General features: G+C 44.5%; 2 protein-coding genes across 2 annotated transcripts in view; one reads left to right on the top strand and one right to left on the bottom strand.

Moving 5' to 3' along the window:
• Positions 1-2,562, bottom strand: part of kif1c (kinesin family member 1C) — a gene marked incomplete at its 3' end in the record, with an annotated part of 128,756 nt that extends 126,194 nt beyond the window's left edge. The window contains 1 exon segment of the mRNA XM_046319964.1: positions 1,985-2,562.
• A 10,224-nt stretch (positions 2,563-12,786) lies between these two features.
• Positions 12,787-17,123, top strand: part of LOC124008430 (RPA-related protein RADX-like) — a 52,422-nt gene continuing 48,085 nt past the window's right edge. Inside the window, exon 1 of the mRNA XM_046319701.1 lies at positions 12,787-13,183. Within this exon, the coding sequence (XP_046175657.1) occupies positions 12,969-13,183 (215 nt within the window). The 5' untranslated portion in view covers positions 12,787-12,968. The remainder of the gene's footprint in view (positions 13,184-17,123) is intronic.

Here is a 17,123-nt window from a genome sequence, read left to right as displayed (position 1 = left end):
TCCCTGTCCCCTTCCCCCTATACATATCTACCTCCATCACTCCAGTATCCCTGTCCCCTTCCCCCTATACATATCTACCTCCATCACTCCAGTATCCCTGTCTCCTTCCCCCTATACATATCTACCTCCATCACTCCAGTATCCCTGTCACCTTCCCCCTATACATATCTACCTCCATCACTCCAGTATCCCTGTCTCCTTCCCCCTATACATATCTACCTCCATCACTCCAGTATCCCTGTCCCCTTCCCCCTATACATATCTACCTCCATCACTCCAGTATCCCTGTCCCCTTCCCCCTATACATATCTACCTCCATCACTCCAGTATCCCTGTCCCCTTCCCACTATACATATCTACCTCCATCACTCCAGTATCCCTGTCCCCTTCCCCCTATACATATCTACCTCCATCACTCCAGTATCCCTGTCTCCTTCCCCCTATACATATCTACCTCCATCACTCCAGTATCCCTGTCTCCTTCCCCCTATACATATCTACCTCCATCACTCCAGTATCCCTGTCCCCTTCCCCCTATACATATCTACCTCCATCACTCCAGTATCCCTGTCCCCTTCCCCCTATACATATCTACCTCCATCACTCCAGTATCCCTGTCCCCTTCCCCCTATACATATCTACCTCCATCACTCCAGTATCCCTGTCTCCTTCCCCCTATACATATCTACCTCCATCACTCCAGTATCCCTGTCTCCTTCCCCCTATACATATCTACCTCCATCACTCCAGTATCCCTGTCTCCTTCCCCCTATACATATCTACCTCCATCACTCCAGTATCCCTGTCCCCTTCCCCCTATACATATCTACCTCCATCACTCCAGTATCCCTGTCCCCTTCCCCTATACATATCTACCTCCATCACTCCAGTATCCCTGTCCCCTTCCCCCTATACATATCTACCTCCATCACTCCAGTATCCCTGTCTCCTTCCCCCTATACATATCTACCTCCATCACTCCAGTATCCCTGTCTCCTTCCCCCTATACATATCTACCTCCATCACTCCAGTATCCCTGTCCCCTTCCCCCTATACATATCTACCTCCATCACTCCAGTATCCCTGTCTCCTTCCCCCTATACATATCTACCTCATCACTCCAGTATCCCTGTCTCCTTCCCCCTATACATATCTACCTCCATCACTCCAGTATCCCTGTCTCCTTCCCCCTATACATATCTACCTCATCACTCCAGTATCCCTGTCTCCTTCCCCCTATACATATCTACCTCCATCACTCCAGTATCCCTGTCCCCTACCTCCATCACTCCAGTATCCCTGTCCCCTTCCCCCTATACATATCTACCTCCATCACTCCAGTATCCCTGTCTCCTTCCCCCTATACATATCTACCTCCATCACTCCAGTATCCCTGTACATTGGTAATATGGTACATGAAATATTTCCTGTATATAGTATGCTTACTTAATTTTATTTTTCTTATTCTTATTTCTCCTGTGTTTTTTTCTAGTAATACATCGTTATTGATTATTGCTTTGTTGGGTTTTGAGTTCGCAAGAAAGGCATTTCACTGTAGTTGTTCATGTGACATTACAACTGGAAACCTGAAACTTAACAGGCTGGACCTCCGGCAGGTCCACGTGATCCCTCAGGCGACGTCACCAGAGACGGGCTTGGTGCCACCGGGGCCAGCGAGACTACCGACAGTCAGTCAGGGTGGCATTTAGAACGATCTGACTAGGTGACTTTAATCATAATCTAATTTGTTGTCCTAAAACTATGTCAAAAATAAATAAATAAATAAATAAAACAATTGCTGTAAATAAACGCGTCATAGCCTGAAGGATGATTGGAATGTTTCTGATTAACTCTAGAGTTACTGATCACACACACACACACACACACACCGTGTCTCTGAGCTGGCCAGGCCTACCCGTCCGGTCCCGTGTCTCTGAGCGGATCAGGCCTACAGGGCTGCTCCCCAGACCGAGTTATGACTCACCTTTACTGGAGAACAAATGGTGGGTCTAGTGGCTCAGCGACGTCCAGTTAGATAATCCTCGTCATGCCCCGTTACCGCACCAGACTGAAATAAGAACCACGGAGAAAAGTGTTTCAGAAGTTGGGTGGGGGCGCTGTGTCCTTTAGGCGAATTACAACTCCTCGCGACATGAAAGTAAAAGTTCCCAAACGATTAAAAGTGTCGTTAATACGGGGAGATTAAGTGTCGACGAGAGAGGATTTAGTCCCGGGAGAGAGAAACGGAAAGTTTAGCGTTGGCCGATCGGTGTGGTCTGATCTCGGATTGGGCTGAATCACGGCAGAGGAAAAGGCAGGCAGAGTTCTGGTCCCGTTAACGTTCTGTCTGTCCGGTGAACCGGAGTTAGTTTGACCTCAGGTCCCGGTCTGACAGCTGGACGGGGAAGTCCTCTCTCCGTTATTTACCGGGCCGGTTGGAAAGGAAAAATAAAAATAAAAAATAAAAAAATAAAGTGTGCGGCCCTCGCCTCAAGCGCTCCTCCTCTCCTCACCTCTCGCACTACTCAGAGGAACCAGCCGGTCGCCATCACCCGCGTGACGTCAGGGGTAGGACCGGACAGCGAGCTCAGTTAAAGGGGCAGTGTATTCGGGTGTGTTAGTGCAGGGCTCGAGCAAAAACCTGCACACACAGTAGCGCTCCAAATCTAATCAAATTGTATTAGTCACATGCGCCGAATACAACAGGTGTAAACATTAACGTGAAACACTTACTTACAAGCCCTTAACCAACAATGTAGTTTTAAGAAAAATAAGAGTTAAGAAAATAGTTACTAAATAAACTAATGTTTTTTTTAAAGTAACACAATAAAATAACAATAACGAGGCTATATACAGGGGGTGGTACAGGTTAGTTGAGGTCATTGAGGTCATATGAGGAGAGTTGACCAAATTAAAACAAATGTGTCACGTGCTGAATACAACTGGTGTAGACTTTACCGTGAGATACAACTAATAAGGTATTTGAGGTAGATATGTACATGAAGGTAAAGTGACTAGACATCAGGATAGATAATAATAAGGTATTTGAGGTAGATATGTACATGAAGGTAAAGTGACTAGACATCAGGATAGATAATAATAAGGTATTTGAGGTAGATATGTACATGAAGGTAAAGTGACTAGACATCAGGATAGATAATAATAAGGTATTTGAGGTAGATATGTACATGAAGGTAAAGTGACTAGACATCAGGATAGATAATAATAAGGTATTTGAGGTAGATATGTACATGAAGGTAAAGTGACTAGACATCAGGATAGATAATAATAAGGTATTTGAGGTAGATATGTACATGAAGGTAAAGTGACTAGACATCAGGATAGATAATAATAAGGTATTTGAGGTAGATATGTACATGAAGGTAAAGTGACTAGACATCAGGATAGATAATAATAAGGTATTTGAGGTAGATATGTACATGAAGGTAAAGTGACTAGACATCAGGATAGATAATAATAAGGTATTTGAGGTAGATATGTACATGAAGGTAAAGTGACTAGACATCAGGATAGATAATAATAAGGTATTTGAGGTAGATATGTACATGAAGGTAAAGTGACTAGACATCAGGATAGATAATAATAAGGTATTTGAGGTAGATATGTACATGAAGGTAAAGTGACTAGACATCAGGATAGATAATAATAAGGTATTTGAGGTAGATATGTACATGAAGGTAAAGTGACTAGACATCAGGATAGATAATAATAAGGTATTTGAGGTAGATATGTACATGAAGGTAAAGTGACTAGACATCAGGATAGATAATAATAAGGTATTTGAGGTAGATATGTACATGAAGGTAAAGTGACTAGACATCAGGATAGATAATAATAAGGTATTTGAGGTAGATATGTACATGAAGGTAAAGTGACTAGACATCAGGATAGATAATAATAAGGTATTTGAGGTAGATATGTACATGAAGGTAAAGTGACTAGACATCAGGATAGATAATAATAAGGTATTTGAGGTAGATATGTACATGAAGGTAAAGTGACTAGACATCAGGATAGATAATAATAAGGTATTTGAGGTAGATATGTACATGAAGGCAGGGTAAAGTGACTAGGCATCAGGATAGATAACAATAAGGTATTTGTGTGTGTCTATAAACATTTCATAAACTAATAGCTGTCTATAAACCTGTTATAAACTAATAGCTGTCTATAAACCTGTTATAAACTAATAGCTGTCTATAAACCTGTTATAAACTAATAGCTGTCTATAAACCTGTTATAAACTATTAGCTGTCTATAAACCTGTTATAAACTAATAGCTGTCTATAAACCTGTTATAAACTATTAGCTGTCTATAAACCTGTTATAAACTATTAGCTGTCTATAAACCTGTTATAAACTAATAGCTGTCTATAAACCTGTTATAAACTAATAGCTGAGGGAAAGTGTGTGTCTATAAACCTGTTATAAACTAATAGCTGTCTATAAACCTGTTATAAATTAATAGCTGAGGGAAAGTGTGTGTCTATAAACCTGTTATAAACTAATAGCTGTCTATAAACCTGTTATAAACGAATAGCTGTCTATAAACCTGTTATAAACTAATAGCTCTCTATAAACCTGTTATAAACTAATAGCTGTCTATAAACCTGTTAGAAAACTAATAGCTGAGGGAAAGTGTGTGTCTATAAACCTGTTATAAACTATTAGCTGTCTATAAACCTGTTATAAACTAATAGCTGTCTATAAACCTGTTATAAACTAATAGCTGTCTATAAACCTGTTATAAACTATTAGCTGTCTATAAACCTGTTATAAACTAATAGCTGTCTATAAACCTGTTATAAACTAATAGCTGTCTATAAACCTGTTATAAACTAATAGCTGTCTATAAACCTGTTATAAACTATTAGCTGTCTATAAACCTGTTATAAACTAATAGCTGTCTATAAACCTGTTATAAACTATTAGCTGTCTATAAACCTGTTATAAACTATTAGCTGTCAATAAACCTGTTATAAAATATTAGCTGTCTATAAAACTGTTATAAACTATTAGCTGTCTATAAACCTGTTATAAACTAATAGCTGTCTATAAACCTGTTATAAACTAATAGCTGTCTATAAACCTGTTAGAAAACTAATAGCTGAGGGAAAGTGTGTGTCTATAAACCTGTTATAAACTAATAGCTGTCTATAAACCTGTTATAAACGAATAGCTGTCTATAAACCTGTTATAAACTAATAGCTGTCTATAAACCTGTTAGAAAACTAATAGCTGAGGGAAAGTGTGTGTCTATAAACCTGTTATAAACTAATAGCTGTCTATAAACCTGTTATAAACTAATAGCTGTCTATAAACCTGTTATAAACTAATAGCTGAGGGAAAGTGTGTGTCTATAAACCTGTTATAAACTAATAGCTGTCTATAAACCTGTTATAAACTATTAGCTGAGGGAAAGTGTGTGTCTATAAACCTGTTATAAACTAATAGTTGTCTATAAACCTGTTATAAACTAATAGCTGTCTATAAACCTGTTATAAACTAATAGCTGTCTATAAACCTGTTATAAACTATTAGCTGAGGGAAAGTGTGTGTCTATAAACCTGTTATAAACTATTAGCTGAGGGGAAGTGTGTGTCTATAAACCTGTTATAAACTAATAGCTGTCTATAAACCTGTTATAAACTATTAGCTGAGGGGAAGTGTGTGTCTATAAACCTGTTATAAACTAATAGCCTGAGGGAAAGTGTGTATCTATAAACCTGTTATAAACTAATAGCTGTCTATAAACCTGTTATAAATTAATAGCTGTCTATAAACCTGTTATAAACTAATAGCTGTCTATAAACCTGTTATAAACTAATAGCTCTCTATAAACCTGTTATAAATTAATAGCTGTCTATAAACCTTTTATAAACTAATAGCTGAGGGAAAGTGTGTATCTATAAACCTGTTATAAACTAATAGCTGTCTATAAACCTGTTATAAACTATTAGCTGAGGGAAAGTGTGTGTCTGTAAACCTGTTATAAACTAATAGCTGTCTATAAACCTGTTATAAACTAATAGCTGTCTATAAACCTGTTATAAACTAATAGCTGTCTATAAACCTGTTATAAACTATTAGCTGTCTATAAACCTGTTATAAACTATTAGCTGAGGGGAAGTGTGTGTCTATAAACCTGTTATAAACTAATAGCCTGAGGAAAAGTGTGTGTCTATAAACCTGTTTTAACTATTAGTCTGAATGAAAGTGTGTCTATAAGATGGAGCCAGAGAAGATGGCTGTTGTCTTGTTGGATCTTAACCAACCGTGCTATTGTGTTTTTCACATAGTTTATTCCGTACATATTGTTGCTGCTACCATCTCTTATGACTGAAAAGAGCTTCTGGACATCAGAACAATGATTGCTCACCTCAAATTGGACAAAAAAAAATTATTTCATGAGTCAGATGGAAAGGATATACTCCAAACACCCAAACAGGCCCTCATCCCCGTAATTCATAATCAGGCCCCGTAATTCGCTGGAGAAAGAAACAGCGATTTAGTGGAAAGAGATCAAGGTGCCTTGTGAGTGGATAATCTGCCTTTTCCTTCCGTCCTGCTAGCCAACGTTCAATCGCTGGAAAATACATGGGACGAAATGAAAGCACGTATACCAACCAATTAAATACTGTGATATTTTATGTTACACCGAGTCGTGGCTGAACGACGACAATAATAACATACAGCTGGCAGGTTGGAACAGAAGCAACATCCTCACTGAGCTGAAGGGTTGAGCTGCCACTTTCAAGGAGCGGGACTCACGCTATACCCTCCGACAAAACCATCAAACATGCAAAACGTGCAAACGAAAACCCAGCCGCGAGCTGCCCAGTGACACGAGCCTACCATACAAGCTAAATTACTTCTATGCTCGCTTCGAGGCAAGCAAGGAAGCATGCATGAGAGCATCAGCTGTTCCGGACGACTGTGTGATCATGCTCTCTGTAGCCGACGTCATTAAGACCTTTAAACAGGTCAACATTCACAAGGCCGCAGGGCCAGACGGATTACCAGGACATGGACTCCGAGCATGCACTGACCAACTGGCAAGTGTCTTCACTGACATTTTCAACATGTCCCTGACTGAGTCTGTAATACCAACATGTTTCAAGCAGACGACCATAGTGCCTGTGCCCAAGAACACTAAGGTAACCTGCCTTTATAACTATCGACACGTCGCACTCACGTCTGTAGCCATGAAGTGCTTCGAAAAGTTGGTCATGGCTCACATCAACACCATCATCTCAGAAACTCCAATTTGCATGCCGCCCCAACAGATCCACAGATGATGCAATCTCGATTGCACTCAACACTGCCCTTTCACACCTGGATATATGGAACACCTACATGAGAATGCTATTCATTGACTACAGCTCAGCGTTCAACACCATAGTGCCCTCAAAGCTCATCACTAAGCTAAGGATCCTGGGACTAAACACCTCCCTCTGCAACTGGATCCTGAACTTCCTGACGGGCCGCCCCCAGGTGGTAAGGGTAGGTAACAACACATCTGCCATGCTGATCCTCGACACGGGGGCCCCTCAGGGGTGCGTGCTCAGTCCCCTCCTGTACTCCCTGTTGACTCATGACTGCGTGGCCAGGCACGACTCCAACATCATTATTAAGTTTGCTGATGACACAACACCGACAACGATGAGACAGCCTATAGGGAGGAGGTCAGAGACCTGCCAGTGTGGTGCCAGGACAACAACCTCTCTCTCAATGTGATCAAGACAAAGGAGCTGATAGTAGACTACAGGAAAAGGAGGGTCGAACAGGCCCCCATTAATATCAACAGGTCTGTAGTGCAGCGGGTGGAGAGTTTCAAGTTCCTTGAACAATAACCTCTCCCTCAACATCATCAGATCCTCAAAAAGTTATACAGCTGCACCACCGAGAGCATCCTGACCGGTTGCATCACGGCCTGGTATGACAACTGTTCAGCCTCCGACCGCAAGACATTACAGAGGGTAGTGCGTACGGCCCAGTACATCACTGGGGCCAAGCTTCTTGCCATCCAGGACCTCTACACCAGGCGGTGTCAGAGGAAAGCCCATAAAATGGTCAGAGACTCCAGTCATCAAGTCATAGACTGTTCTCTCTGCTACAGCATGGCAAGCGCTACCAGAGCGCCAAGTCTGGGTCCAAAAGGCTCCTGAACAGCTTTTACCTCCAAGCTATAAGACTGCTGAACAGCTAATCAAATGACTGCCCAGGCTATTTGCATTGTTGTCGTCTCCCCCTTTTACGCTGCTGCTACGCTCTGTTTATTATCTATGCATAGTCACTTTAACTCTACCTACATGAACATATTACCTCAATTACCTCGAATAACTCGAATAACCGGTGCCCCCGCACATTGACTCTGTACCAGTAGCCGCTGCATAGAGCCTCGCTACTGTTATTTAACTGCTGCTCTTTTTACTAATCTATTTTCTCCTTAACACTTATTTTTCTTAAAACTGCGTGGCGCAGTGGTCTAAGATGTTAACACACATGTCAGAGAAGTAAGACTTCATGTAGAAGACATTGAGTTAATTTGTCATTGTTTTTTCGTAGGTACAGTGGTTTTCTATCATATTAGTGATGGATTTTATTGGTAACCCTAGTAACCTTAGTAACCTAGTAACCTTTATTGGTTCTTCTAAGCTGGTTTGTTGTCCAATTCTACCAGAGTAATTACAGTATATTGAGCGAAAAAACACAATTTTATTGTCATCATCTGATGATAGTCAAATAGAGGCCATTATAATAATCAAACATACCAGTCAAACGTTTGGACACACCTACTTTGTTTGTAGAATAATAGCGAAAGATAAATAAAAAATGAACAGCATTGTTGGTTAGGGCTTGTAAGGAAGCATTTCACTGTAAGGTCTACACCTCTTGTATTTGGCGCATGTGACAAATAACATTTGATTTGATTTGACTAAGCTCAAACCAGATGGGATGGCATATCATTGCAGAGTGCTGTGGTAGCCATGCTGGTTAAGTGTGCCTTGAATTCTAAATAAATCACAGATAGTGTCACCACCAAAGCACCCCTACACCATCACACCTCCTCCTCCATGCTTCACGGTGCGAACGCAGAGGAACTTACGTGATGTGTACGCAGAGGAACTTAAAACTTTCCACCTTCTCCACTACTGTCCACTATTGTCCACTACTGTCCACTACTGTCCACCTTCTCCACTACTGTCCACTACTGTCCACCTTCTCCACTACTGTCCACTACTGTCCACTACTGTCCACTACTGTCCCGTCGATGTGGATAGGGGGCTCCTCCCTCTGCTGTTTCCTGAATTCCACGATTATCTCCTTTATTTTGTTGACGTTGAGTGTGAGGTTATTTTCCTGACACCACACTGCACACCCTCACCTCCTCCCTGTAGGCCGTCTCGTCGTTATTGGTAATCAAGCCTGCCACTGTTGTGTCATCTGAAAAATTGATGATTGAGTTGGAGGCGTGCATGGCCACGCAGTCATGGGTGAACAGGGAGTACAGGAGGGGGCTGAGAACGCACCCTTGTGGGGCCCAAGTGTTGAGGATCAGCGGGGTGGAGATGTTGTTTCCTACCCTCACCACCTGGGGGAGGCCCGTCAGGAAGTCCAGGACCCAGTTGCACAGGGCGGGGTCGAGACCCAGGGTCTCAAGCTTGATGACGAGTTTGGAGGGTACTATGGTGTTAAATACTAATACTGAGCTGTAGTCGATGAACAGCATTCTCACATAGGTATTCCTCTTGTCCAGATGGGTTAGGGCAGTGTGCAGTGGGATTGCGTCATCTGTGGACCTATTGGGGCGGTAAGCAAATTGGAGTGTGTCTAGGGTGTCAGGTAGGGTGGAGGTGATATGATCCTTGACTAGTTTCTCAAAGCACTTCATGATGACGGAGGTGAGTGCTATGGGGCGATAGTCATTTAGCTCAGTTACCTTCGCTTTCTTGGGAACTGGAAGAATGGTGGCCCTCTTGAAGCATGTGGGGACAGTAGACTGGGATAAGGATTGATTTAATATGTCCGTAAACACACCAGCCAGCTGGTCTGTGTATGCTCTGAGGACACGGCTAGGGATGCTGTCTGGGCCGGCACCTTGCGAGGGTTAACACGTTCAAATGCTTTACTCACGTTAGCTGCAATGGAGAGCCTGCAGGTTTTGATAGCGGGCCATGTCGTTGGCATTGTATTGTCCTCAAAGCGAGCAACGAAGTTGTTCAGTTTGTCTGGGAGCAAGACATCGTGGTCTGCGACGTGACTGGTTTTCTTTTTGTAGTCCGTGATTGACTGTATTGACTGCCATTGAATTGCGACTCTACGTTGTCTCTATACTGACGCTTAGCTTGTTTGATTGCCTTGCGGAGAGAATAGCTACACTGTTTGTATTCGGTCATGTTTCCGGTCGCCTTGCTCTGATTAAAAGCAGTGGTTCGTGCTTTCAGTTTTGTACGAATGCTGCCATCAATCCAAGGTTTCTGTTTGGGGAAGGTTTTAATAGTCGCTGTGGGTACAACATCACCAATGCACTTGCTAATTGTCACGCCTTGGTCATTGTATTTTGTGTTTTCGTTATATATTTGGTCAGGCCAGGGTGTGACATGGGGTTTTGTTGTTGTATTTCGTATTGGGTTTTTTGTATTATTGTGATTGTGTATGATTAGGGGTGTGTCTAGTTAGGCTTGGCTGCCTGAGGCGATTCTCAATCAGAGTCAGGTGATTCTCGTTGTCTCGGATTGGGAACCGTATTTAGGTAGCCTGAGTTTCACTTTGTATTTTGTGGGTGATTGTTCCTGTCTCTGTGTTGTAGTCACCAGATAGGCTGTAATAAGTTTCACGTTCCGTTTGTTGTTTTTGTATTTCTGAGTTATTTCCTTTCCTGTCTTTCAGTTATTTCATGTACCGCGTTTTCATTCATTAAAGTCATGAGTAACCAACACGCTGCATTTCGGTCCGACTCTCTTCCTTCAACAGACAAACGCCGTTACACTAATAAACTCGCTCACCGAATCAGCGTATTCATCAATGTTATTGTCCGACTCTATCCGGAACATATCCCCAGTCCACATGATCGAAGCAATCTTTAAGCGTGGAATCAGATTGGTCGGACCAGCGTTGAACAGACCTGAGCACAGGCGTTTCATGTTTTAGTTTCTGTCTATAGGTTGGGAGCAACCAAATGGAGTCGTGGTCAGATTTGCAGAAAGGAGGGTGAGGCAGGGCTTTGTATGCGCCACGGAAGTTAGAGTAACAATGGTCCGGGATTTTTTCCGCCAGGGCAGCGCATTCGATATGCTGATAAAATTTAGGGAGTCTTGTTTTCTGATTAGCCTTGTTAAAATCCCCAGCTACAATGAATGCAGCCTCCGGATAAATTGTTTCCAGTTTGCAAAGAGTTAAATAAAGTTCGTTCAGAGCCATCGATGTGTCTGCTTGGGGGGGGGTATATACGGCTGTGATTATAATCGAAGAGAATTCTCTTGGTAGATATTGCGGTCAACATTTGATTGCAAGGAATTTTAGGTCAGGTGAGCAAAAGGACAGAGTTCCACAGGTCTAATGTCCATTGCTCATGGTTCTTGGCCCAAGCAAGTCTCTTCTTCTTATTGGTGTCTTTTGGTAGTGGTTTCTTTGCAGCAATTCGAACATGAACGCATGATTCACGCAGTCTCCTCTGAACAGTTGATGTTGAGATGTATCTGTTACTTGAACTCTGTGGAGAATTTACTTGGGCTGCAATCAGAGCTGCAGTTTACTCTAATGAACTTATCCTCTGCAGCAGAGGTAACTCTGGGACTTCCTTTCCTGTGGCGGTCCTCATGAGAGCCAGTTTCATCATAGCGCGTGATGGTTTTTTGCGACTTCACCTGAACAAACTTTCAGTTCTTGAAATGTCAGGTCTTAAATTTATGATGGACTGTCATTTCTCTTAGCTTATTTGAGCTGTTCTTGCCATAATATGGACTTGGTCTTTTACCAAATAGGGCTATCTTCTGTATACCACCCCTACCTTGTCACGACACAACTGATTGGCTCAAACGCATTAAGAAGGAAAGAAATTTCACAAATTAACTTTAAACAAGGCACACCTGTCAATTGAAAGGCATTCCAGGTGACTACCTCATGAAGATGGTCGAGAGAAAAAGCATTCCAGGTGAAACTGGTTGAGAGAATGCCAAGAGTGTGCAAAGCTGTCATCAGGGCAAAGGGTGCCTACTTTGAAGAATCTCAAATTTAAAATATATTTGTTTAACACTTTTTTGGTTCCTACATGATTCCATATGTGTTGTTTCATAGTTTTGATGTCTTCACTATTATTCTACAATGTAGAAAATAGTTTTTAAAAAACAAAGAAAAACCGTTGAATGTGTAGGTGTATACAAACTATTGACTGGTGCTGTAGATTTATTAGTAAATGAAGAACCGGTAGGCTGTTTGCTGCCCAATTGCACAAGAGTAATTAAAAAGAGCCTTATTCACATAACACAGTTTTATCAGGTGATAGCTGAACATAAGACATAATGAGTTAATGGCCTAATAATGAAGAATTAGTTGTAATAAATTAAAAAACTGGTAGACTAATAACTGACGTCAAAATTACTCGTATTTTCATATTTAAGCAATGAGTGAGGTGTTTTTGTTGTGTGTTTTGTTAACGTTCAAATGACACAGTAGGATTTTCCATTAAGAATAGACCGGCTTTCAGCTCTCCCAGTCTTATTTCAGACGGTCGGGAACGGACCAATAAAAACCGTCTAACCAATGACAAAGCGCTGATGGAACGCCTATCGCAGTTGAGCCTCCCACTTCCGTTGACATGCCCACTTCCAGACACCCATCCAGTCAGCCAGACTTGACTCTGAAAGCAGAAGAAAAACACCCGCCATCTTGTCTGTCAGTCGAACTTCCCACACTGCACTGCGGCATTGTTGTTTGCATTAAACATGGCGTCGGTGAGCTGTCCGTTACAGAGAACCTTCTCCCGCCCAGCCACCAGCTCGTCCCAACCCGACACCACCCCGGTACTCTGTCGGGAGCGGTTATGGGTGTTGTCGGTGCAGCGTTACGGGAGAGACCCAGGTTTCAGTCTGTATTTCCCGCAGAACATCAGCTCCTCAGACAGCCTCTACGACGCTACTCTGACAGATGGGGACTGCAGGTGGGTGGGTCTGGGTAGTGTTGGGAAAGGTAGACTGCTTACAGTAGCCCGACGTTATTGTATGGTGTAGATAGTATTGTAGAGCTGGTAAGGACGGTTCCCACATGTAATAAACATGTTTTATTGTAAGTCTCTTTCCATTCATCTAATGACTGCTGCATAGTGTGGGCGCTGAAATTATACTGTGGATGAATGTACGCGGGTAGGAGATGTTTTGAAGTAGGCTAGTCGGATTAAAACAGTTTGATTGTGTTTATGCAAGTTAAATTCAGGCAAGTTAAATTGCAAATATGTGACCCACTGGCTCGATTCGGTCTTATGTAGATTTTTTATTTTTAAATGGTGTTTATTTTTTATTTTTTACATTGATGGTGTGTAGAGTCGAATAGGCAACATTATCACAATGACTTGGTGGGTACAGTAGCCCAGTGACTGTATGGTGGTGGGTACAGTAGCCCAGTGACTGTATGGTGGTGGGTACAGTAGCCCAGTGACTGTATGGTGGGTACAGTAGCCCAGTGACTGTATGGTGGTGGGTACAGTAGCCCAGTGACTGTATGGTGGTGGGTACAGTAGCCCAGTGACTGTATGGTGGTGGGTACAGTAGCCCAGTGACTGTATGGTGGTGGGTACAGTAGCCCAGTGACTGTATGGTGGTGGGTACAGTAGCCCAGTGACTGTATGGTGGTGGGTACAGTAGCGCAGTGACTGTATGGTGGTGGGTACAGTAGCCCAGTGACTGTATGGTGGTGGGTACAGTAGCCCAGTGACTGTATGGTGGGTACAGGAGCCCAGTGACTGTATGGTGGTGGGTACAGTAGCCCAGTGACTGTATGGTGGTGGGTACAGTAGCCCAGTGACTGTATGGTGGTGGGTACAGTAGCGCAGTGACTGTATGGTGGTGGGTACAGTAGCCCAGTGACTGTATGGTGGTGGGTACTGTAGCCCAGTGACTGTATGGTGGTGGGTACTGTAGCCCAGTGACTGTATGGTGGGTACAGTAGCCCAGTGACTGTATGGTGGTGGGTACAGTAGCCCAGTGATTGTATGGTGGGTACAGTCGCCCAGTGACTGTATGGTGGGTACAGTAGCCCAGTGACTGTATGGTGTTGGGTACAGTAGCCCAGTGACTGTATGGTGGTGGGTACAGTAGCCCAGTGACTGTATGGTGGGTACAGTAGCCCAGTGACTGTATGGTGGTGGGTACAGTAGCCCAGTGACTGTATGGTGGTGGGTACAGTAGCCCAGTGACTGTATGGTGGTGGGTACAGTAACCCAGTGACTGTATGGTGGTGGGTACAGTAACCCAGTGACTGTATGATGGTGGGTACAGTAGCCCAGTGACTGTATGGTGTTGGGTACAGTAGCCCAGTGACTGTATGGTGTTGGGTACAGTAGCCCAGTGACTGTATGGTGGTGGGTACAGTAGCCCAGTGACTGTATGGTGGGTACAGGAGCCCAGTGACTGTATGGTGGTGGGTACAGGAGCCCAGTGACTGTATGGTGGTGGGTACAGTAGCCCAGTGACTGTATGGTGGTGGGTACAGTAGCCCAGTGACTGTATGGTGATGGGTACAGTAGCCCAGTGACTGTATGGTGGTGGGTACAGTAGCCCAGTGACTGTATGGTGGTGGGTACAGTAGCCCAGTGACTGTATGGTGGTGGGTACAGTAGCCCAGTGACTGTATGGTGGGTACAGTAGCCCAGTGATTGTATGGTGGGTACAGTAGCCCAGTGACTGTATGGTGGTGGGTACAGTAGCCCAGTGACTGTATGGTGGGTACAGTCGCCCAGTGACTGTATGGTGGGTACAGTAGCCCAGTGACTGTATGGTGGTGGGTACAGTAGCCCAGTGACTGTATGGTGGTGGGTACAGTAGCCCAGTGACTGTATGGTGGTGGGTACAGTAGCCCAGTGACTGTATGGTGGGTACAGTAGCCCAGTGACTGTATGGTGGTGGGTACAGTAGCCCAGTGACTGTATGGTGGTGGGTACAGTAGCCAGGTGACTGTATGGTGGTGGGTACAGTAGCCCAGTGACTGTATGGTGGTGGGTACAGTAGCCCAGTGACTGTATGGCGGTGGGTACAGTAGCCCAGTGATTGTATGGTGGGTACAGTAGCCCAGTGACTGTATGGTGGTGGGTACAGTAGCCCAGTGATTGTATGGTGGGTACAGTCGCCCAGTGACTGTATGGTGGGTACAGTAGCCCAGTGACTGTATGGTGGTGGGTACAGTAGCCCAGTGACTGTATGGTGGTGGGTACAGTAACCCAGTGACTGTATGGTGGTGGGTACAGTAGCCCAGTGACTGTATGGTGGTGGGTACAGTAGCCCAGTGACTGTATGGTGGTGGGTACAGTAGCCCAGTGACTGTATGGTGGTGGGTACAGTAGCCCAGTGACTGTATGTTGGGTACAGTAGCCCAGTGACTGTATGGTGGTGGGTACAGTAGCCCAGTGACTGTATGGTGGGTACAGTAGCCCAGTGACTGTATGGTGGTGGGTACAGTAGCCCAGTGACTGTATGGTGGTGGGTACAGTCGCCCAGTGACTGTATGGTGGTGGGTACAGTCGCCCAGTGACTGTATGGTGGGTACAGTAGTCCAGTGACTGTATGGTGGTGGGTACAGTAGCCCAGTGACTGTATGGTGGTGGGTACAGTAGCCCAGTGACTGTATGGTGGTGGGTACAGTAGCCCAGTGACTGTATGGTGGTGGGTACAGTAGCCCAGTGACTGTATGGTGGTGGGCACAGTAGCCCAGTGACTGTATGGTGGTGGGTACAGTAGCCCAGTGATTGTATGGTGGTGGGTACAGTAACCCAGTGACTGTATGGTGGTGGGTACAGTAGCCCAGTGACTGTATGGTGGGTACAGTAGCCCAGTGACTGTATGGTGGTGGGTAGAGTAGCCCAGTGATTGTATGGTGGGTACAGTCGTCCAGTGACTGTATGGTGGGTGGTGACTGTATGGTGGGTACAGTAGCCCAGTGACTGTATGGTGGTGGGTACAGTAACCCAGTGACTGTATGGTGGTGGGTACAGTAGCCCAGTGACTGTATGGTGGTGGGTACAGTAGCCCAGTGACTGTATGGTGGTGGGTACAGTAGCCCAGTGACTGTATGGTGGTGGGTACAGTAACCCAGTGACTGTATGGTGGTGGGTACAGTAGCCCAGTGACTGTATGGTGGTGGGTACAGTAGCCCAGTGACTGTATGGTGGTGGGTACAGTAGCCCAGTGACTGTATGGTGGTGGGTACAGTAGCCCAGTGACTGTATGGTGGTGGGCACAGTAGCCCAGTGACTGTATGGTGGTGGGTACAGTAGCCCAGTGATTGTATGGTGGTGGGTACAGTAACCCAGTGACTGTATGGTGGTGGGTACAGTAACCCAGTGACTGTATGGTGGTGGGTACAGTAGCCCAGTGACTGTATGGTGGTGGGTACAGTAGCCCAGTGACTGTATGGTGGTGGGTACAGTAACCCAGTGACTGTATGGTGGGTACAGTAGCCCAGTGACTGTATGGTGGTGGGTACAGTAGCCCAGTGACTGTATGGTGGTGGGTACAGTAGCCCAGTGGCTGTATGGTGGTGGGTACAGTAGCCCAGTGACTGTATGGTGGTGGGTGGGTACAGTAGCCCAGTGACTGTATGGTGGTGGGTACAGTAGCCCAGTGACTGTATGGTGGTGGGTACAGTAGCCCAGTGACTGTATGGTGGTGGGTACAGTAGCCCAGTGACTGTATGGTGGTGGGTACAGTAGCCCAGTGACTGTATGGTGGTGGGTACAGTAGCCCAGTGACTGTATGGTGGTGGGTACAGTAGCCCAGTGACTGTATGGTGGTGGGTACAGTAGCCCAGTGACTGTATGGTGGTGGGTACAGTAGCCCAGTGACTGTATGGTGGTGGGTACAGTAGCCCAGTGACTGTATGGTGGTGGGTAC

This window comes from Oncorhynchus gorbuscha, linkage group LG21, assembly GCF_021184085.1.
Source record: "Oncorhynchus gorbuscha isolate QuinsamMale2020 ecotype Even-year linkage group LG21, OgorEven_v1.0, whole genome shotgun sequence".
Classification (NCBI taxonomy): domain Eukaryota; kingdom Metazoa; phylum Chordata; class Actinopteri; order Salmoniformes; family Salmonidae; genus Oncorhynchus; species Oncorhynchus gorbuscha.
The sequence above is the reverse complement of the archived record's forward strand: the minus strand, read 5'-3'. Positions and strand labels throughout refer to the sequence as shown.